This window comes from Podarcis vaucheri (genome assembly GCF_965113315.1).
Source record: "Podarcis vaucheri genome assembly, chromosome: 1".
Lineage (NCBI taxonomy): Eukaryota > Metazoa > Chordata > Lepidosauria > Squamata > Lacertidae > Podarcis > Podarcis vaucheri.
The window spans coordinates 105380977-105397077 of NC_138759.1; the positions used below are offsets into that span (position 1 = coordinate 105380977).

Here is a 16101-nt window from a genome sequence, read left to right on the forward strand (position 1 = left end):
TAAAAATAATGTTCAGACTCTCGTGAAAATGTGGGGAACTTAACTTGAGATTGGAAAAATGAGAAACTGAAATTGCAAGATTTGCCCATTCCTACTCATATGTTATCAGGGTGGACAAGAGGTAGGTTAATCAAGATTGTTCCTGGTTATTCATCTATCTTACCTTTTCGTCACTAAGCATTACCTTGTTGAAACCGTCCTAATTTAAGGTTGCTTTTGCTGAAATCAGGTATCAGTTTTTCAAATACCAGTGCTGAATTACTGTGTTCAGAACCACATAGAGCTGGAATTTTAATCGTTTTGAGACACTGTAGTGTCCCCACCTGCTTTTCTCTTCCTTTCCTTTTCATGCTCCTGATTTATATCTGAGTGAAAGGTATGCAGGTTGCGGGTAAAAACTCCAGGTACATTTTATTAACATGAGTGTGCAGCATACCACACTGGAGGGAACACCCACCTACACACACACACGCACACGCGCGCGCACACACACATACACATTACCTTGAGGCATCTCTACTTTATTACCCTGTTTTCAGGCATGAAGTAAGTGAAGCATGTTGCCCTCTTTTTAGGAAGTTCTTATTAACCTACTTCAGTTGATCTGTTGATTTAGTTTAGTTTCCCTTTAATCAGATCAATCTTAATGAAGCCTCTGGAGACAGCAGGGCTGAATGAGGACATACAGTGGAATTGTGACAGAGCAAGAAAAATGAGTGTTTGTGGGGGTGCTAGGGGGTGCAACACTGCATGTGAATTACCAAAGACAGGATTGTGCAGACAACCCTTGCAGAAAATAGTGTGATGTTCAGATGACCTGCCCTTCATACACATTCCATAAAACTTTCTACAAAATCCCACGTTCTCTAGCAGCCTCCTCTAACTCGAGGTGGTCAGATATTGATGGACTACAACCTGCATCATCCATGATCATTAGCTGTGGTGGCTTGGAATGACGGGGACCCAGTATATGGAGACCCAAAGTTGGGGAAAGGTTGGTCTGAAGGAAGCGTCGATACACATGGGTTGATGCCTGGGTGTGAGTTGGTCTATTTGTGGTTGGATTGGATCAGCGTCAGAGGAAGTACACAATCTGCCTCACTGTTCTTGGAGCTAAACCCAGGCATCCCCCAGTAGACAAGTGTCTTGCCCCTTCCCATCTCCCAATTATTCAACGTATGTGATTGCTTGAAGGAAAGGCACTCTTCCATACAAGTTGCAGTTTAATAATAAAATTAAACAAGCCTGCAGTCCTAAGCATACCTACTGGGTAATTCCATCAAAGTTAATGGGACTTGACTGGATGGGAGTGCCAATGTGAAATACACTGTTGTTTCTTTTTCAGAAATCTTAAGATGGTGGACAGTGCTTGCCCGCCCCAGAAAAGTACTTTGCCTTCCCCCTCCTTCAGCATATTTTCTGTCGCCACCACTGATTCTCTTTCCCTGAACCCAAACCATCTGTATCTCCTTCCCTCTGCCTGTCCACCACAGTATATGAGATGAGGGAGGTGTAAAGTCCTGAGGTGGCAGAATGGCCTATATTGCTTCAAACTGCAGTTGGGGCAATACCAATGCTCTCCACTTAAATCTCCTTACCAATATAGGGGGAGAGAGAGAGAGAGAGAGAGAGAGAGAAGGAGGTTGTATCTCAGCCTTCTGTCTTCATTGCTAGGCCAGAGCCTCTTCTTCCATTGATCTGCTCCTTGGAAGGTGCAGGTAGGGGAGAAGACATTGCACTTAGCAAGGGAGAGGGGAGGGGCTTCTCTTTCGTTTCCTGCCTTTTTTAAGCAGGTCACTGCCTTTTTACATAATCCTGTTGCTAGTCAAGAGAAGCAGGATGCTGAACCCCTCATTTTGGGAACCCTTCTTAGCCCTTGGTCCCTGTTATTTCACAAAGCATCGTCGTCATCATTTATTAAATTTATATACTGCCCTTCATCAAGAGACCACAGGTTGCTTAACAGCTGTAATCATGCTTTACAACACCATGTTAAGATTTACTCTTTCTTTACCATCGGTGTTGAACTGGTCTTCTGATAGCAGAGAACAGGAGAGCGTTCCGGCAAGGACACGTTCAATGGCTCTCCCAGTGGGAAAGTGTGCAGCCAGAAAGGGAACCTTCAGACACATGCAGGGGAATACTGTGGGTTGCAGTGCTGAAGTCCTGGGAGGTATAGTGAGCTCATTGCAAATGCTGCCCTGCAGTCCTTTACCAGCAGTCTCTGTTCCTTTGAAGCTGGGGGATCAGACTGGACTTTCAGTTAAGTGTAAGTATAAACATGCCTAACCCAAACGAGGCTCTGCTGTAGTGCAGACAAGGGAGTGATACTTTAAAAAGAAATGAACTTGAACTGCAGCTGTTTACACACATTTTCCCCCTCCCCCTTTGAGTCACCAATGTCTGAAGAATGAGCTGTTAATGCAACGTCAGGGTTCAGTTCAATTCAGAGATGCATGGCATGTTGGTTATAGAGAGGAAGATTGCCATATTTTATTGGACATAACCACAGTTGTCACATATTAGACACCTCCCCCACAACCCTGAAGGATTGTTTCATTGCAAAAGGAGAAACCAGAGGGAGTAAAAAAGGGAACAAGCTTGAAGAAAGAAAAGCAAGGGAGAGAGGACAGCAGTGGAATGAGAGAGAACAAAGACGCCTTTCTTAAGCACAGGTGTGCCACCTAAAATGGTAAAGAAAGCAGGGGAGAAAACTTGCATCCACTTGTTATCCACACATAAGGTGGTTTTATCGTGCTTAGGAAAACAAAATCCCCTGTCAATCATTCAACCCTTCATTTAAATTTTAATCTGGTTTAATATGAACCAAAAATTTAAAATCTTGGTTCAAGTACTTGCATTCCCCCTTGCACTCTCAGTCATACATAAAGTGTGTAATGTATGGGATCTAATTTGGCATATAGCAGGGATGGGAAATGTCCAGCCCATAAAGACAGCACCCCCATTTGACCACACCCACCGGCCCGACCTCTGACGTCAGGTATGAGGAAGGATGGAAAATTTGTGGCCCACCAGATATTGTTGGATTCCCAACTCCCATCAACCTTGACCATTGTTCAGGCAACATCTTCTAGAGGAACCCAAGTTCTCCACCCATGACATAAATGTTCTGATGCTGAAACAGTACCTAGAAACAAAACATACAGCAATAGAAAGGCTTGATTTTGGGTAATCTCAGTGTGCCGAAACTGTACATGGGTTCCACTTCTGTTCAGTTTATATTATTTATATTTAATGGAGCAGGACGTCACTCGTAAAGCTTCATGCCAGAATAAATAAATTAATCTCTGAGGTACCACACTACTATTTATCTTCCCCTTTAAAGAAAAAAAGAAAAAAAGGGATATATATTGCATTAGGTAATGATAAAGAGATTGTGTTTCATTAAAAACAAAAACCACACATTGAAATACTACATCCCAACACATTAACACCACTTGCTTCTGCTTTATTATCTTATCAGTCTTTTACAAGACTTAAACAAGACCGTAGTTTTTCACAGTTGGTGACTCCATTTAGGTTTTTAATTACAAGTAGCAGCTGAAATGGCTTGGATTGTTACAATTTTCAGTTGCAAAAAAACGATAGCTTCCAGGAACAACTGGTAAAAAACAAACCCTAAACAGTGCATTTGTTCAGTTTGCATTGTAGTAGCAGATACTTTCACAGGCTGCTGCACACCATTTGCCGTGCAAAAACAATTTGATTAATGAAGTTGTGGATGGTGGGCAGAAATCTCTGGAAATATCCAGGCTGGTTCCCTTTGGGGTAGTGGCAGTGTAAATGTTTGAGATACAGAGACTTTATTGACCGAAGGATTTATTAACTTCGCTGGCTTTTAATATGTAACCTGGGGTGGGCAGATTTAAATTAAGAACTCTGTGTGTAGAGGAAAAATAGCTATGCATTCCACATTAGAGTATTTAGGTTGGAGGGCAGAAAATTTCTGATAAAAATAGACAATTCCAAAACTGAGTAATTACAACATCACCTGGGTGTACACACACGGGGGGGGGGGGTGTTAAATCATTGAGCTCTCCAGATTTCTGTGCCTAGTTTTTATTTTTAAAAATGAAGAAGGGAAAGAATATTACATCCAAAGTTTGATCAAATTTAGGCAATTCCCTTTCAGAGTGGTTCTCAAACTGTGGCTGCAACAGGCAGAAAAATCATTTAGTGGTCCCACCAAGGCTCTCAGCATTTTTCAAGTGGTCCATCTGAGAGGCTGAGGAGAGTTTTGAGAATAACTTTTCTGATAGTAAACCCAGACAGTCAAGCATTAGTCAGTCTGGAAACTAAATAGACTCACTCAAAAATAAGTCAGTGGTTTCCACATACTCAGGGGACACCCTAGGTATGTTGATGTATGCAAGTTTGTAAATCAACAGAAAAAAATATATATTAAGAAACTCTAAGCAACCAAGCAAGGACCCATGGGATTCCAGGATATACAAAATGTTAAGACATTAGTCTGAGAAGGAGGGAAGGAGATAACAAGATGGAGGCAGAGAAGAGAGAATAGGCTTGTTCAGGCCAGTGACACCTTATAGTAGGCATCCTTGATGAGGGATTGGGATTGCAGAAAAACATGCCATGAGTTTGTTTGTTTTGTTTTTTTAAAAAAATTGTACAGGGATGTTTCAGAGTGGAGAAAATCTATGCTGGCTGGGGCTGTTGAGAATTACTATCCAAAACACCTTGTGGGCAGCAGGTAGGCAAAGTCTGGTCTTAGCTTGCATTGTTTGTTTTCCTCAAAGTGGCTCATACTGAAGCGACAAGGTCTAGAGTGAAATGTTTGTTTGGTGGTGCAGGTGCAGTTTTGTGTTTTAAGGTGAGCGTTGGCTGTCAGAAGCTCTGTGTCATGCCTTGCTCCCATAAAAGCTGGTTGCTTTTCTGTGACAGATAAGCCCTGCATTGAAGGGTATCAGTGCCCCACCCTCACGGAGCAAACATTAAGTGAGCTATTCAGAAATAAAGCTTTGTCTATATTACCACTTAATTCAGCTCCAGCACACTTGCACCACTGGTGGTGGAAGCTGAGTACACATGACGCTAGCCACAATCCATAGGAAACCAGTTCAGGCAGTCATTGCGCATGTGCAGATTACAGTTTCAGTGAACTGGAGTTTGGTGCACTGAAACAAATAAGGTAATGGGCATTGGTGATGTGACTTAAAATGTAGCAGAGGAAAACAACTTTGCTGGGCTCCAAGCTGCTAATGTGTACATACCTTATATTATGGCCCAAGATTCTTTGGCTAGTTTGGTGTTTGAAGAGTACAGAACGAGATACTTAAAGAGAGAACAGAAACAATAGTTTCAAGGACTGGGAGAAACAAAGTTCTCTGTATTGCAACACTGTGTACGGTCAAAGCTATGCAAAGCTTTAGAATACAGTGGACACTCTAGTTACGTGGCAAACCCGGAAGTGTATACTTCTGAGTTTTGCTGTGCGCCTCTGCCTACGAACTTTTCGGGTTGCGGACGGACCCCTGGAATGAATTTAATTCATATCCGGAGGGTCCACTGTACAATCATACCTTGGTCTAAGAACAGTCCTGTTAATGAACAATTCGGGCAACGCACTCCGCAAAACTGGAAGTAGATGTTCCTACTGGAAGTAGGCTAGCAAGCTTTGCCCTGGAAGACGAACAGAAGACAAACCAGCAGTGGCAATCGGAAGCCTCATTGAGGAAAGTGTGCCTCAGTTTAAGAACGCTTTCAGTGTAAGAATGGACTTCTGGAATGAATTAAGTTTGTAAATGGAGGTACCACTGTATTTCAAGGGTGAGTCTACTCCTGTTACCACTCTTCAGTTGTGCATGAGGGATAAATAGTTGTCAACTCAAATGGAAATAAAGCAAAAATAATGCATAGTTCTAAGCAGACAAGATCGAAGATAATATTTTTAAAGAACGGTGTGTGCCTCCTTATACTGGTCTGCAGCAAACATAGGAACCAAGTCCTAGGGGGCATGGGGGCTTCGGCCCCCACAATAAAATATTTGAGGGGGCTGGGCCCCCACAAAGTTGATGGGCATTCCTCTTAAAGTGGTGTGTGCGCACTGCATCATGTGATCGATTATGCATGGCAAGGCTTACCTTGGGCCCCCACAATATTTTATTCAAGTTGGCACCCCTGGCAGCAAGGAAAACCAGCATCCTTGGGGGGGGGGGAAAGCACTTTCTACTTGGTATTGGTGGCTGGAATTATTCTAGAGTTATAACATAATAACTTTGCTAACAAATTGGACTTGTTTTTGTGTGACAGTATAGTCTCTGGGCATGTTTGCACGTCACAGTAAGTCAGCATTGCTTCCATGGGGCAGGATTCAACTAATGTGTACTGTCAGCGGAAGCCCTTTGCAATGACTTTTTCTTGTGCAATGGGGCTTTCCCCCATCTCCTCCCCCTGTGCCCGCCGACATTGGCTTGGGGGTAGATCAGAAGAATCCATGGAAAAGCACATGGTGGTGGGTAGGAGAGGGGCATCACTCTGTGTGACAAGCCAAAATGCTTGCACTGACAGAACGATTAGTGCAACATTGAATTCCTCTCATGATTTATCAGGAATAAGCAGATATATTCTACTGTGCTCTTCCCTTGTCATGCACAGGGAAATGCAAAGCAAGAAACCACAGCCTGAGATGTTCAGACCCAAGTTCATTGTTTGCTTCCTCTTAAGTAGTCAGGAATTTTTAGTCAACAAACCATGCTTTTATGGCTAGTAATTCTGGTTTGCCAGGGAGCAACGGTGCACAATCCAGGACATCTCAAGAAGCCAAGTTTAGTATCAATTTCCTGATTTGTTTCTCTCATGTGCACCAGGGAAGGAGGAGCTCAGCAGGAGCAATTAATCAGCACGCAGCTAGTTTCCAATAAACCGTGGTAAGTTAGAAACCCTGAAGTATGGACATGGCCCGGTGTGTTGGGATGTTCGTATGGGTATTGTTTCATTTATTTGGTGACCAGATGGAGATAAACATATCATACACAAGACTGTGTGTGTCCTAGGAAGAATTGGGGATTAATTTGGCCTGCTAAACATGGAACATTCTTCTGGAAATAATCTATGATAAACTGTAATACCCAGTCACCTTCACATGTTTGCAATGGCCATTGGTTTTTAGCCAATGAAACTTGACTTGACTTGTGCACGTTGAGTGAGAGAAGAAGCACAGGCTGGTTCCCAGCACCTTAACTGGCTGCAGTTCAGATCCCAGTGTCCAAAAAAGGGTTTGGGAACTCTGCAGATCTCCTCTTATCTTATGCCATCTAGTGGTGAATCTGAATAGCAGTCGTATACAGTCCACTAATATCTGACACGTCCATGTTGTGTTTGTGCAATATTCAGAAGTGCCAACAATGTTCCTGCATGACAACATTAACCGTGTGCGTGCTTGTCAGCTTTGACACATGTGTATTCTGTTGTAAATCATGTCATTCATGGCAAAAATGCTTTGTGATATTGATGATACATTTTGTGGAAGGACTGTAGTTCAACTTCCAGCATTTCCAGGGAGAGATGGGCAAGAGTCCTGTCTGAAACTCAGGACAGCCTCTGTCAGGCAGTGTTACTGAGTTCAATACACCAGTGGCCTGACCCACAGCTTTCTATGTTCCATATTCATCTTTTCACCAAACCTTTGGATTAAATCCATCCTCGGTTTGAATGTGTGACTGCACTTATTAAGTTCTTTTGTCCTTTATATAACCAATATCAAATCCACCCTCCCATTTTGGTAAATGAGTCTTTGTGACTTGGAAAAATTCTTTAATGTTTATCCATGAAGACTTTTTCTTTAAATGTGACCTTTAGTGGGAGAAATCACACTGAATGCCTTTTTATTTCTCATTAGCATCTGCAGATCTGTGTGTGGAATTCTGATACCTTCAAGCTGAGCATTGAGACTTGCTGATTTGATGGCATTGTGCAAGATGAGAGATGCAAAATAGGCAAGCAGGTAACTCTATTGGAGCAACTACTTTTTGAATATGCATGCTACCTGTTAAAGATAGATAAGCATTAATTAAGAAATTTAAAATGCATGCAGTAATGACGATGTGTGAACTTGTTTTGCATTCAGCAGAAAATGGACAGCCTAGAAATCATAGTGTTGTAGATTCTGACCAGAGTCTTGAAAACCCTCTTTAAAAAATAAACCCAAGGCCTGTATGCTTCTGCAGTTCAGATTGCCAGTGGCCACTGCAACCTGCACTGATCTTTCTTTCTAAAAAAGCTTAATTTTATTCATTCAAGCTTGTTAATGGATGTTTTTTCTTAACCTCCTCTGCTCTATCACAACCACTGCACTTATGAAAGGCCTTTTGCTGTAATATGTAGCAGTGCTGTGATGTACGTTACAACCAGGCCAGCAGAAGGCAGTGCCAGCTTAGCTTTGTGGAGCTGATGTCACCTTTAATTCATGTATGCCCCCTAGGCCATTGCTGGGACTAACAGTGCTGGCAGAGGTGGATGTGAGTAACGTATTGTACAGAGTGTGCCAGACATAAAATCAGTTCTCAGGCTTTTTTTTGGTAATGATACATTCTTTCTCCCCTTCTTTCTCTCAGTTATAAGAACCTTATGCTTTGATGTGCAACAAACAGCATGCCGTTCCTCTGTCAAATGTTGGCTGCAGCTTTTGTTCAGCTCTTCATAGTCTCCAATAGTTGGATTCTAGCCAAGAACATCAACTTCCATAATGTGAGACTTCCAGTAGACCGTAAGTAGCCAGTTACAGTTCTGTTACAGTTTTGTTGGCTATGCCAGTGCATATGTTTTCAACTCTTTGGGCATTTTCTATTTGAAATGCCTTGTATCATCATCATCATCATCATCATCATCATGAATTCACAATGCATTTCTAATAGACTTAAAAGCTAAACATCAACTTGATTTTCTCTGATAGTTGTTAATTTTTTGGCTGAACCCTTGATTAAAGCACACCTGCATGTTCCTCTTTTTATTACTTTTGCTACATCTTTCTCATACTGTCATTTAGGACACATTCTGCTGAGATTTTGCATCTGTAATTGAACATAGTGGTTTTCCATGTGTTGCCTTGCTCTTTGGATGTTGTATCACAAGAAACCAGGGGCTGGATGGGCTCCTCATTTAACGTCTGTCTGCACCACTGTATTGTAGTTAGTGCTGATCTGTTTTATTTAACCTGGTACAGTGGGTACCCAACAATGGGCTATGCTGCCACCGAGAGCTCTTGAGATGGAGAATAAAATCAAGAAAGCATCCAAAAGACAAAATCCACTTTGAGTATCTTGGTTGGGTGTGAGAGACAGGATATAAATGATTAACGGTTGCATGCAGAGAAAACTGAGCAAAACTCCATTCGTGCAATGGGGCTTTCCTAGCTCCTCCCCATATGGCAGCCCCCTCCACACACCTGAAACCCACTCTTAAATCAATAGGCCCATAGTGAGTATACTTAGGATTGTGATGCAATTCAACAAGGCTCATTGCTGTTTGGTTCCCCTCTGTCCAGAACCTAACTGGGGAAGAACTGAATTTGGGGTTATGACATTTGGGATTCTGAAACTATTTACTTCTTTTCATTTCTTTATTTTTATTTTTTAATTTCAAAGCTACTCCATTTCCAAGCAGCTTCAAGTGTTTTACATGTGACAATGTGGTTGACAATTACAACTGTAACAGATGGGCTGAAGACAAATGGTGTCCTCAGAGTAAGTACATGGGGAACAGTAAGATATTTAATGTTATTTGTTCTGGCTTTTTCATCAGACTACATCATATTTTTAGGGACCCAGGTGGCGCTGTGGGTTAAACCACAGAGCCTAGGACTTGCCGATCAGAAGGTTGGCGGTTCGAATCCCCGCAACGGGGTGAGCTCCCGTTGCTCAGCCCCTGCTCCTGCCAACCTAGCAGTTCGAAAGCATGTCAAAGTGCAAGTAGATAAATAGGTACCACTCCGGCGGGAAGGTAAACGGCGTTTCCGTGCGCTGCTCTGCTCCGGTTCGCCAGAAGTGGCTTAGTCATGCTGGCCACATGACCCAGAAGCTGTATGCCGGCTCCCTTGGCCAATAAAGCAAGATGAGCGCCGCAACCCCAGAGTCGGCCACGACTGGACCTAATGGTCAGGGGTCCCTTTACCTTACACCATATTTTAGATATTGAAGTGGCTAAGAAGGTATTTAACACTATTGGCTTTAGAGTACACTGCTATACTTGCCATGCTTCTTATTTGTCACAGAGCCAATCACATGTATATCTGACTTTGGTGTCCTTCATATGGCTTATCAGTAACTTCATTTTATGTTGTTGCTGTAAGGCTCTTTCCCATAGGACTGTTTTTCATTCCCAGCTTGTCATCCACTGCACAGAAAAAACCACAAGCCGGAACCCACCAATAGGATGCCAAGACTTTAACATGTCACAAATCAGCAGTTCCTCTGTAATATATGAAGGGCACCTTTGGAACATGTTATTGGAAAACAAAATGGCGACTCGGTAGCGGAAAGGTGGTGTTCATCCCTTGAGTTTTTGTCTAGGTAACACCCACACCCAAAATCTCTATGTGTGCCGCAGATTACATTTAGATGCAAGCAGTGCTGTCTTGCCTTCTGTGTGGGAAAATGTGCTGGTCAAAGAATGGGTACAGGGTGGGTTGTGCTAGTATCCTGGCCACCTTCTCCAGTACCTTGGGAAAACCTGCACCCAGTGGAATGCAGGAGCGTATGTTAATATGTAGGGATTTCCCATCTAAGGAAGAACAGGACCAGGAAGTGTATGCCCCAGTTTCAGAGCCAATAGAACAAGCTTTTAAAATATTCTGAAGCAAGGAGAGATGTGTCTGTGGTCAAACCAGGTGATGCAGGGCAGTGGGGGCAGAAAAAGAATGCCTTATTTATAAAAAAACTCCAGGTCAGAAAGTCCAGTCTCTGATTTGAATCTCACTGCATCAACTCTATTACTGATTTTCTCTTCTTCCTTTTGGTTGCTTAGACACAGAGTACTGCTTGACAGTCCATCACTTCACCAGTCATGGAAGGAGCACCTCTGTCACTAAAAAATGTGCTACCAGAGAAGAGTGCCGTTTTGTTGGATGTCGCCACCACAGGGAAACTAGTCACACTGTGAGCATTGTCTTTTTGTGTACAGGAAAGTACTTTAGAACATGGTGCCCTCTCTGTCCTCCACACCCAAGGCATAAATTAGGCAATCATTACACTCAGAAGACAACAGTAATCCCCATCCCAAGTATAGTTGTTGCCTGCATTGGTGATGATGGTGATGATGTACAGTGGTACCTCTGGATGCGAATGGGATCTGTTTCAGAGTCCCATTCACATCCTGAAGCAAACGCAACCCGCATCTGTTCATGCGTGGGTCATGATTCGCCACTTCCACGCATGCGCGTGACCTCATTTTGAGCATCTGCGACTTCAACCCAAGGTATGACTGTATTAAATTTCTATACTGCCCTTCATCCAAGGATCACAGGGCAGTTTACAGTATAAAAACACAAAAAAACACAACATAGTAACAAACAAAAACAGTAACCCCCCCCCCCAGTTTAAAAGGCCATAGTGTGTATTATTAATTATTAAATTTATTTTAGTCACTCACCAGGAGCAGCTTATTATGCACATATTAGCGTTCCAGAAGAAGCTGATTACATTGCACAGAACATACAAATAATTTTTGCTTGGTTTCCGTTTGTTTATATAGGTTGCAGAACATCACTCCACTTTACCTAGAATTTTGATTTTTTAATTTATTTTAAGGACACAATCCTGCCCAAGAGGCTGGAAAAAGCAAGGTTTCCTTGGCCCTTGTGTTCTTGCTGATAGCCGAGGTCCCAGACTGTCAGACATCTGTGATCAGGCTGCTAAGGGAATATCTGTATGTGGGTTAATACATTTTGACCTAGATATTGCAAGCATGTAGTAGACAAAATGATGCGTGTTTATATGTAGCTGAATCACTGACTGAGGTCTTCACTGTTGGGAATTGGTGTGGCCTATTGACAGAAGTGCCATGCATGGACATTGGCTGAAGTATCAGCTCAGTTACAGAACTCACTGGGTGCTTTTGGCATCTCATTCAGCCTGAATCTCAGTCTCACAACCATAAAATGGGGACAATGGGCATTATTCTCACAGAGCTGATGTAGAGGAGAAAAACCATGATAATTATGAAGCAGGGGGAAGCCAGAACATTCAACAGTGCTGGCCACAGATGAAGGATGTTTCCTTTGTACTCACGTGGTTTACCATTCTGTTGCTGGCAATGGGAATCTGCAAGTGTATATTCTTCTAGATTGCACATCACATGTCAAGAGCATTACACAAATTATTAACCTTCTGTTTAAAAGCACACATTTAGCATGGATTCAGCCCTTTATTATGCATTTAACAATTACATAAAAATGTCAAGTTTCCGTTAATTAATTATGGTAAAGAAACTGCTGCCATATGAGGCTGTGACATTTAGGTTGCTCCCACTGTAATTAGCTCTTTTCTCAGGAATTACTGTCGTTCGTTCACTCATTTCTTACAGAGGATCCAGACAATGCCATTGCCAAATTGTTATATCCCAGGAGTCCCCGTCCCTTTCTGCCGGCGCTCAATTTGTGGCATTTGTTTTCTATTTCTTGCTGCACAACACAAATGCAATGTAGACAGGCAAAGCATTGCTGAGGATTGCAACTTTTACTTCTGTAGAAACATTGCGGCTGCTGTTTCTCCGCTTTCAGTTTGGTTGACGGATAATAATGAACTGCCATTTAGCTCCTGTTCTGTTGAAGAGCAGTGGGTTCCTTTCTGCCTCCTTGACACAGAGGTACAGTACATTTGGATAACATAGTGCCATATTACTGCTCTGCGGAACTTCCTTTCCAGTTAAATGTAAGGAACTTGGTGTGGAAGCAACTTTAATTGTTATCAAATGAATGATTTAAAAAACTTTTAATTTTAAATATGTGACTTCCAATAAATCAGGAAACAGATCGCTTGCTTATTTGTAATGCAGGTACTTGCGAAACAAAACACCAACCCACAGATGCCAGGTACCACCATAAAAGAGGCATCCCTCTGCCATGGTGTATTGATGGAATGCCTTTTCTTAAGTTGAGCCTACTATAGCAAAACAAAAAATGCTCCTTCAGAATGTTTATTTTTCTTCACATGCAACTTTTTGCAGATGTAATTCATTGATTAATTAAATTTAAAAATCATATGTTGTCTTTTAAAACTTACAGGAATGCATCTCTTGCTGTGAAGGGATGATCTGCAATGTAGACATACCAACAAATCATACTAATGCAGTATTTGCAGTTGTCCATGCTCGGAGGACGTCTGGCAGCAGCAGACAGGCTGCTAGTATTCTGTTGCTGGTTTCAGTCACCGCCATTTTTGTTTTGTGACATGACTCTTTCTGTCAAGCAGACTTAATTTGTCACTTGGAGCTATATGAAGACCGTCTCTCAGATGGTGACCAGTACTACTTTTCTAGAAAAAGAGGTGCCAGAACTCACCTTGAACGCCTCCCTTGTCCTCTTAGAAGGGCAATGGCACCCACATGAGATGGTAACAAAGAAGAAGAATCCTCTGACATCTACTAAACAAAGAAAAAATATAGAATGGTGCTGTGTTCTGTTGTTTTTGAAGAGTGCTACTTTTACGGTGAAGACACCAGCAGATGCTTGTTCAAAACGTTAAAAAGACCAAACACGATGACCAAATGTTGTATTGACTTGGCTAGTTACTGGAATTCTAGTCAGTGGAAGAGTTTCTGGTTGACAGGAGAATTTGTACATTTTGCATATTATCTTAATAAGGAATTGTTCTTTCCCCCCTCTGATATGGAGGTTAAGCATTGAACCCTCATGTCTCTCCCCCCCCCATATCACTTTTAAGAATAGTCAATTTGATGAAGATGAATCTTTAAAATGGATGGAACAGTGTGGCATCTGCTAAAACATCCTATTTATTGGGACATCAAGCCATACCACAGCAATAAAATGTGAATTACATGGTTTTTCTCTTACTACATCAGTTCTTCAATAATAAACTATCGAAAATTCATGGAGGAATCTATGTAATTACAGATAGGCATCAGTGCTCAATAGGGACGCGGGTGGCACTGTGGGTTAAACCACAGAGCCTAGGACTTGCCAATCAGAAGGTCGGCTGTTCGAATCCCCGTGACGGGGTGAGCTCCAGTTGCTCGGTCCCTGCTCCTGCCAACCTAGCAGTTCGAAAGCATGTCAAAGTGCAAGTAGATAAATAGGTACTGCTCCTGCGGGAAGGTAAACGGCATTTCCATGCGCTACTCTGCTTCACCAGAAGTGGCTTAATCATGCTGGCCACATGACCCGGAAGCTGTACACCGGCTCCCTCGGCCAATAAAGCGAGATGAGCGCCACAACCCCAGAGTCGGCCACGACTGGACCTAATGGTCAGGGGTCCCTTTACCTTTTTATCAGTGCTCAATACAAACGTCTCTGCATGAGGCTGGAAAAGACTCTTGTCCGAAATCTCTGAGAGCAGTTGCTGATCAGTGTAGACAGTTACTGAGCTAGATGGACGAAGGTCTGACTCAGTTTACTAGGTTTCTTCTTGCAACTATGGTTTGGAAATTCAGATATCATAGTCAGCACAAACCTTGGTTTTGCAAGCCTATTTCTAATTATAGTGTGCTAACTAATTACAACCCATGGCATCTCTACTTTTCTGCCATGGATCAGTATCTTTCACCATGTCTTTCACCATGAACCCATGTATAAAGTGGGGTGTTTTTGGGGTGGGGACAGGTGCCTGAGTGTAAGGCAGTGTGTGGAAATTCTGGACCCCTTCCCAGCCCAGAAAAAAGCACCCAAAGCCTTTAGTTTAGATCCTGCCACTAGTTCAGCACAATAGTCAAGAAGAAGACAAAGGGGAAACTCTAGTATATGCACGGAAACAGTTTGCATGTGGCCAATGTACCCACACTGGATGGAGGCCACCAGTAGCCATTGGCATTACAAACAGCGCATGAATTGGAAACCTATACAGCTAGTGAGAAAGCATTTAATACATCTGAAATTTTGTAGCTTAGCAAAACCTATTGTGCTCTTCCCCTTACCCCCAATTGTTTTCAATGTGTGTAACTTGTCTGGATCTTGTTCATCATGACCTTACAGAAAATAATTAGCAATATTATACAGTGGAAACTAAACAAAACCCCGAGGTCCTGTAGGTCATTCCTCATCAGTGCACAATAGTTTCCTCTTGTAAAATTTGCCTCCATGGTTCCTCCCCCTCCTCCTTTTGGAGGGGGCGGCTTTATTCAGTCACCCTGTGGATTTTGAATGTGTTCTTAGTGGCCATCCAATATCTATAGGCAGATGAGATGTTGCAGTTAGGAATCTAGGCTTCAAATCCTTGCTCAGCTACTGACTTGCAGGCAGGTCAGTTTGTGGGACCATCCTTTCCCTACATACAAATACATTCCACCTCACAGGGTTGTTGTGAGGATGAGAAAAATAAAGACATGATTTGGTCCTTCTCAGAATGAATTCTTTTGCACATGGAGATCTTTGCATGTACAAGGGGATTCTTCCCTCCCATGTACCAAAAACTGCACAGATGTGCAGGTCTGCATGTATACCTTGCTGTTCTCAGGGAGGGGCTAGATCACACCCCACACCCCCGGGCATTAAACGTATTGTACATAGGATGACAAAATACTGCAACTTAGAAGGATCATGTCTAGATAAAACAGTTGCCTAGGAAACGTAATATTATTTTTCTACTATTATAGTCTTTTTACAGAGAGTAACATCTTCAGTTTAAACTGCAGAACTCTCCTTAATTATTGCTCTGTTTTACCATGCTCATGGGTGTCTTAAATCATTCTGCTTTTGAACCAAGGTTTTGCATGCTCAGGCTCTAATTTTATTTAACTAAATTTGAATTGCATGAAAGTAAGAAGATCAGCCTCTTCTGAATTATGCGTCACTCAAACCTGAATTCTTCCATGAGCATTGCTCATTAGTTGCTGGGGGTTTTTTTTTGGGGGGGGTTCCTGATTTTTGTGACATTTGTTTGCAAAAAAAAATGT

The 16101-nt window shown here is 42.3% G+C and overlaps 1 protein-coding gene across 9 annotated transcripts in view; it reads left to right on the forward strand.

The window, feature by feature from the left end:
* LYPD6B (LY6/PLAUR domain containing 6B) overlaps window positions 1-15546 on the forward strand; it is a 65469-nt gene extending 49923 nt beyond the window's left edge. For 3 of the 9 annotated variants that reach the window (XM_082199697.1, XM_082199696.1, XM_082199699.1), the window contains 5 exons: window positions 7880-7980; window positions 8595-8746; window positions 9624-9722; window positions 11002-11132; window positions 13259-15546. In XM_082199697.1, coding sequence (XP_082055823.1) covers window positions 8632-8746; window positions 9624-9722; window positions 11002-11132; window positions 13259-13423 — 510 coding nt within the window. In that variant the 5' untranslated portion in view covers window positions 7880-7980; window positions 8595-8631 and the 3' untranslated portion in view covers window positions 13424-15546. Of the gene's footprint in view, window positions 1-4654; window positions 4733-7879; window positions 7985-8594; window positions 8747-9623; window positions 9723-11001; window positions 11133-13258 lie in introns of all 9 variants that reach the window. The other 6 variants (XM_082199702.1, XM_082199701.1, XM_082199700.1 and 3 more) reach the window with 4 other exon arrangements.
* Window positions 15547-16101: the final 555 nt, after the last annotated feature.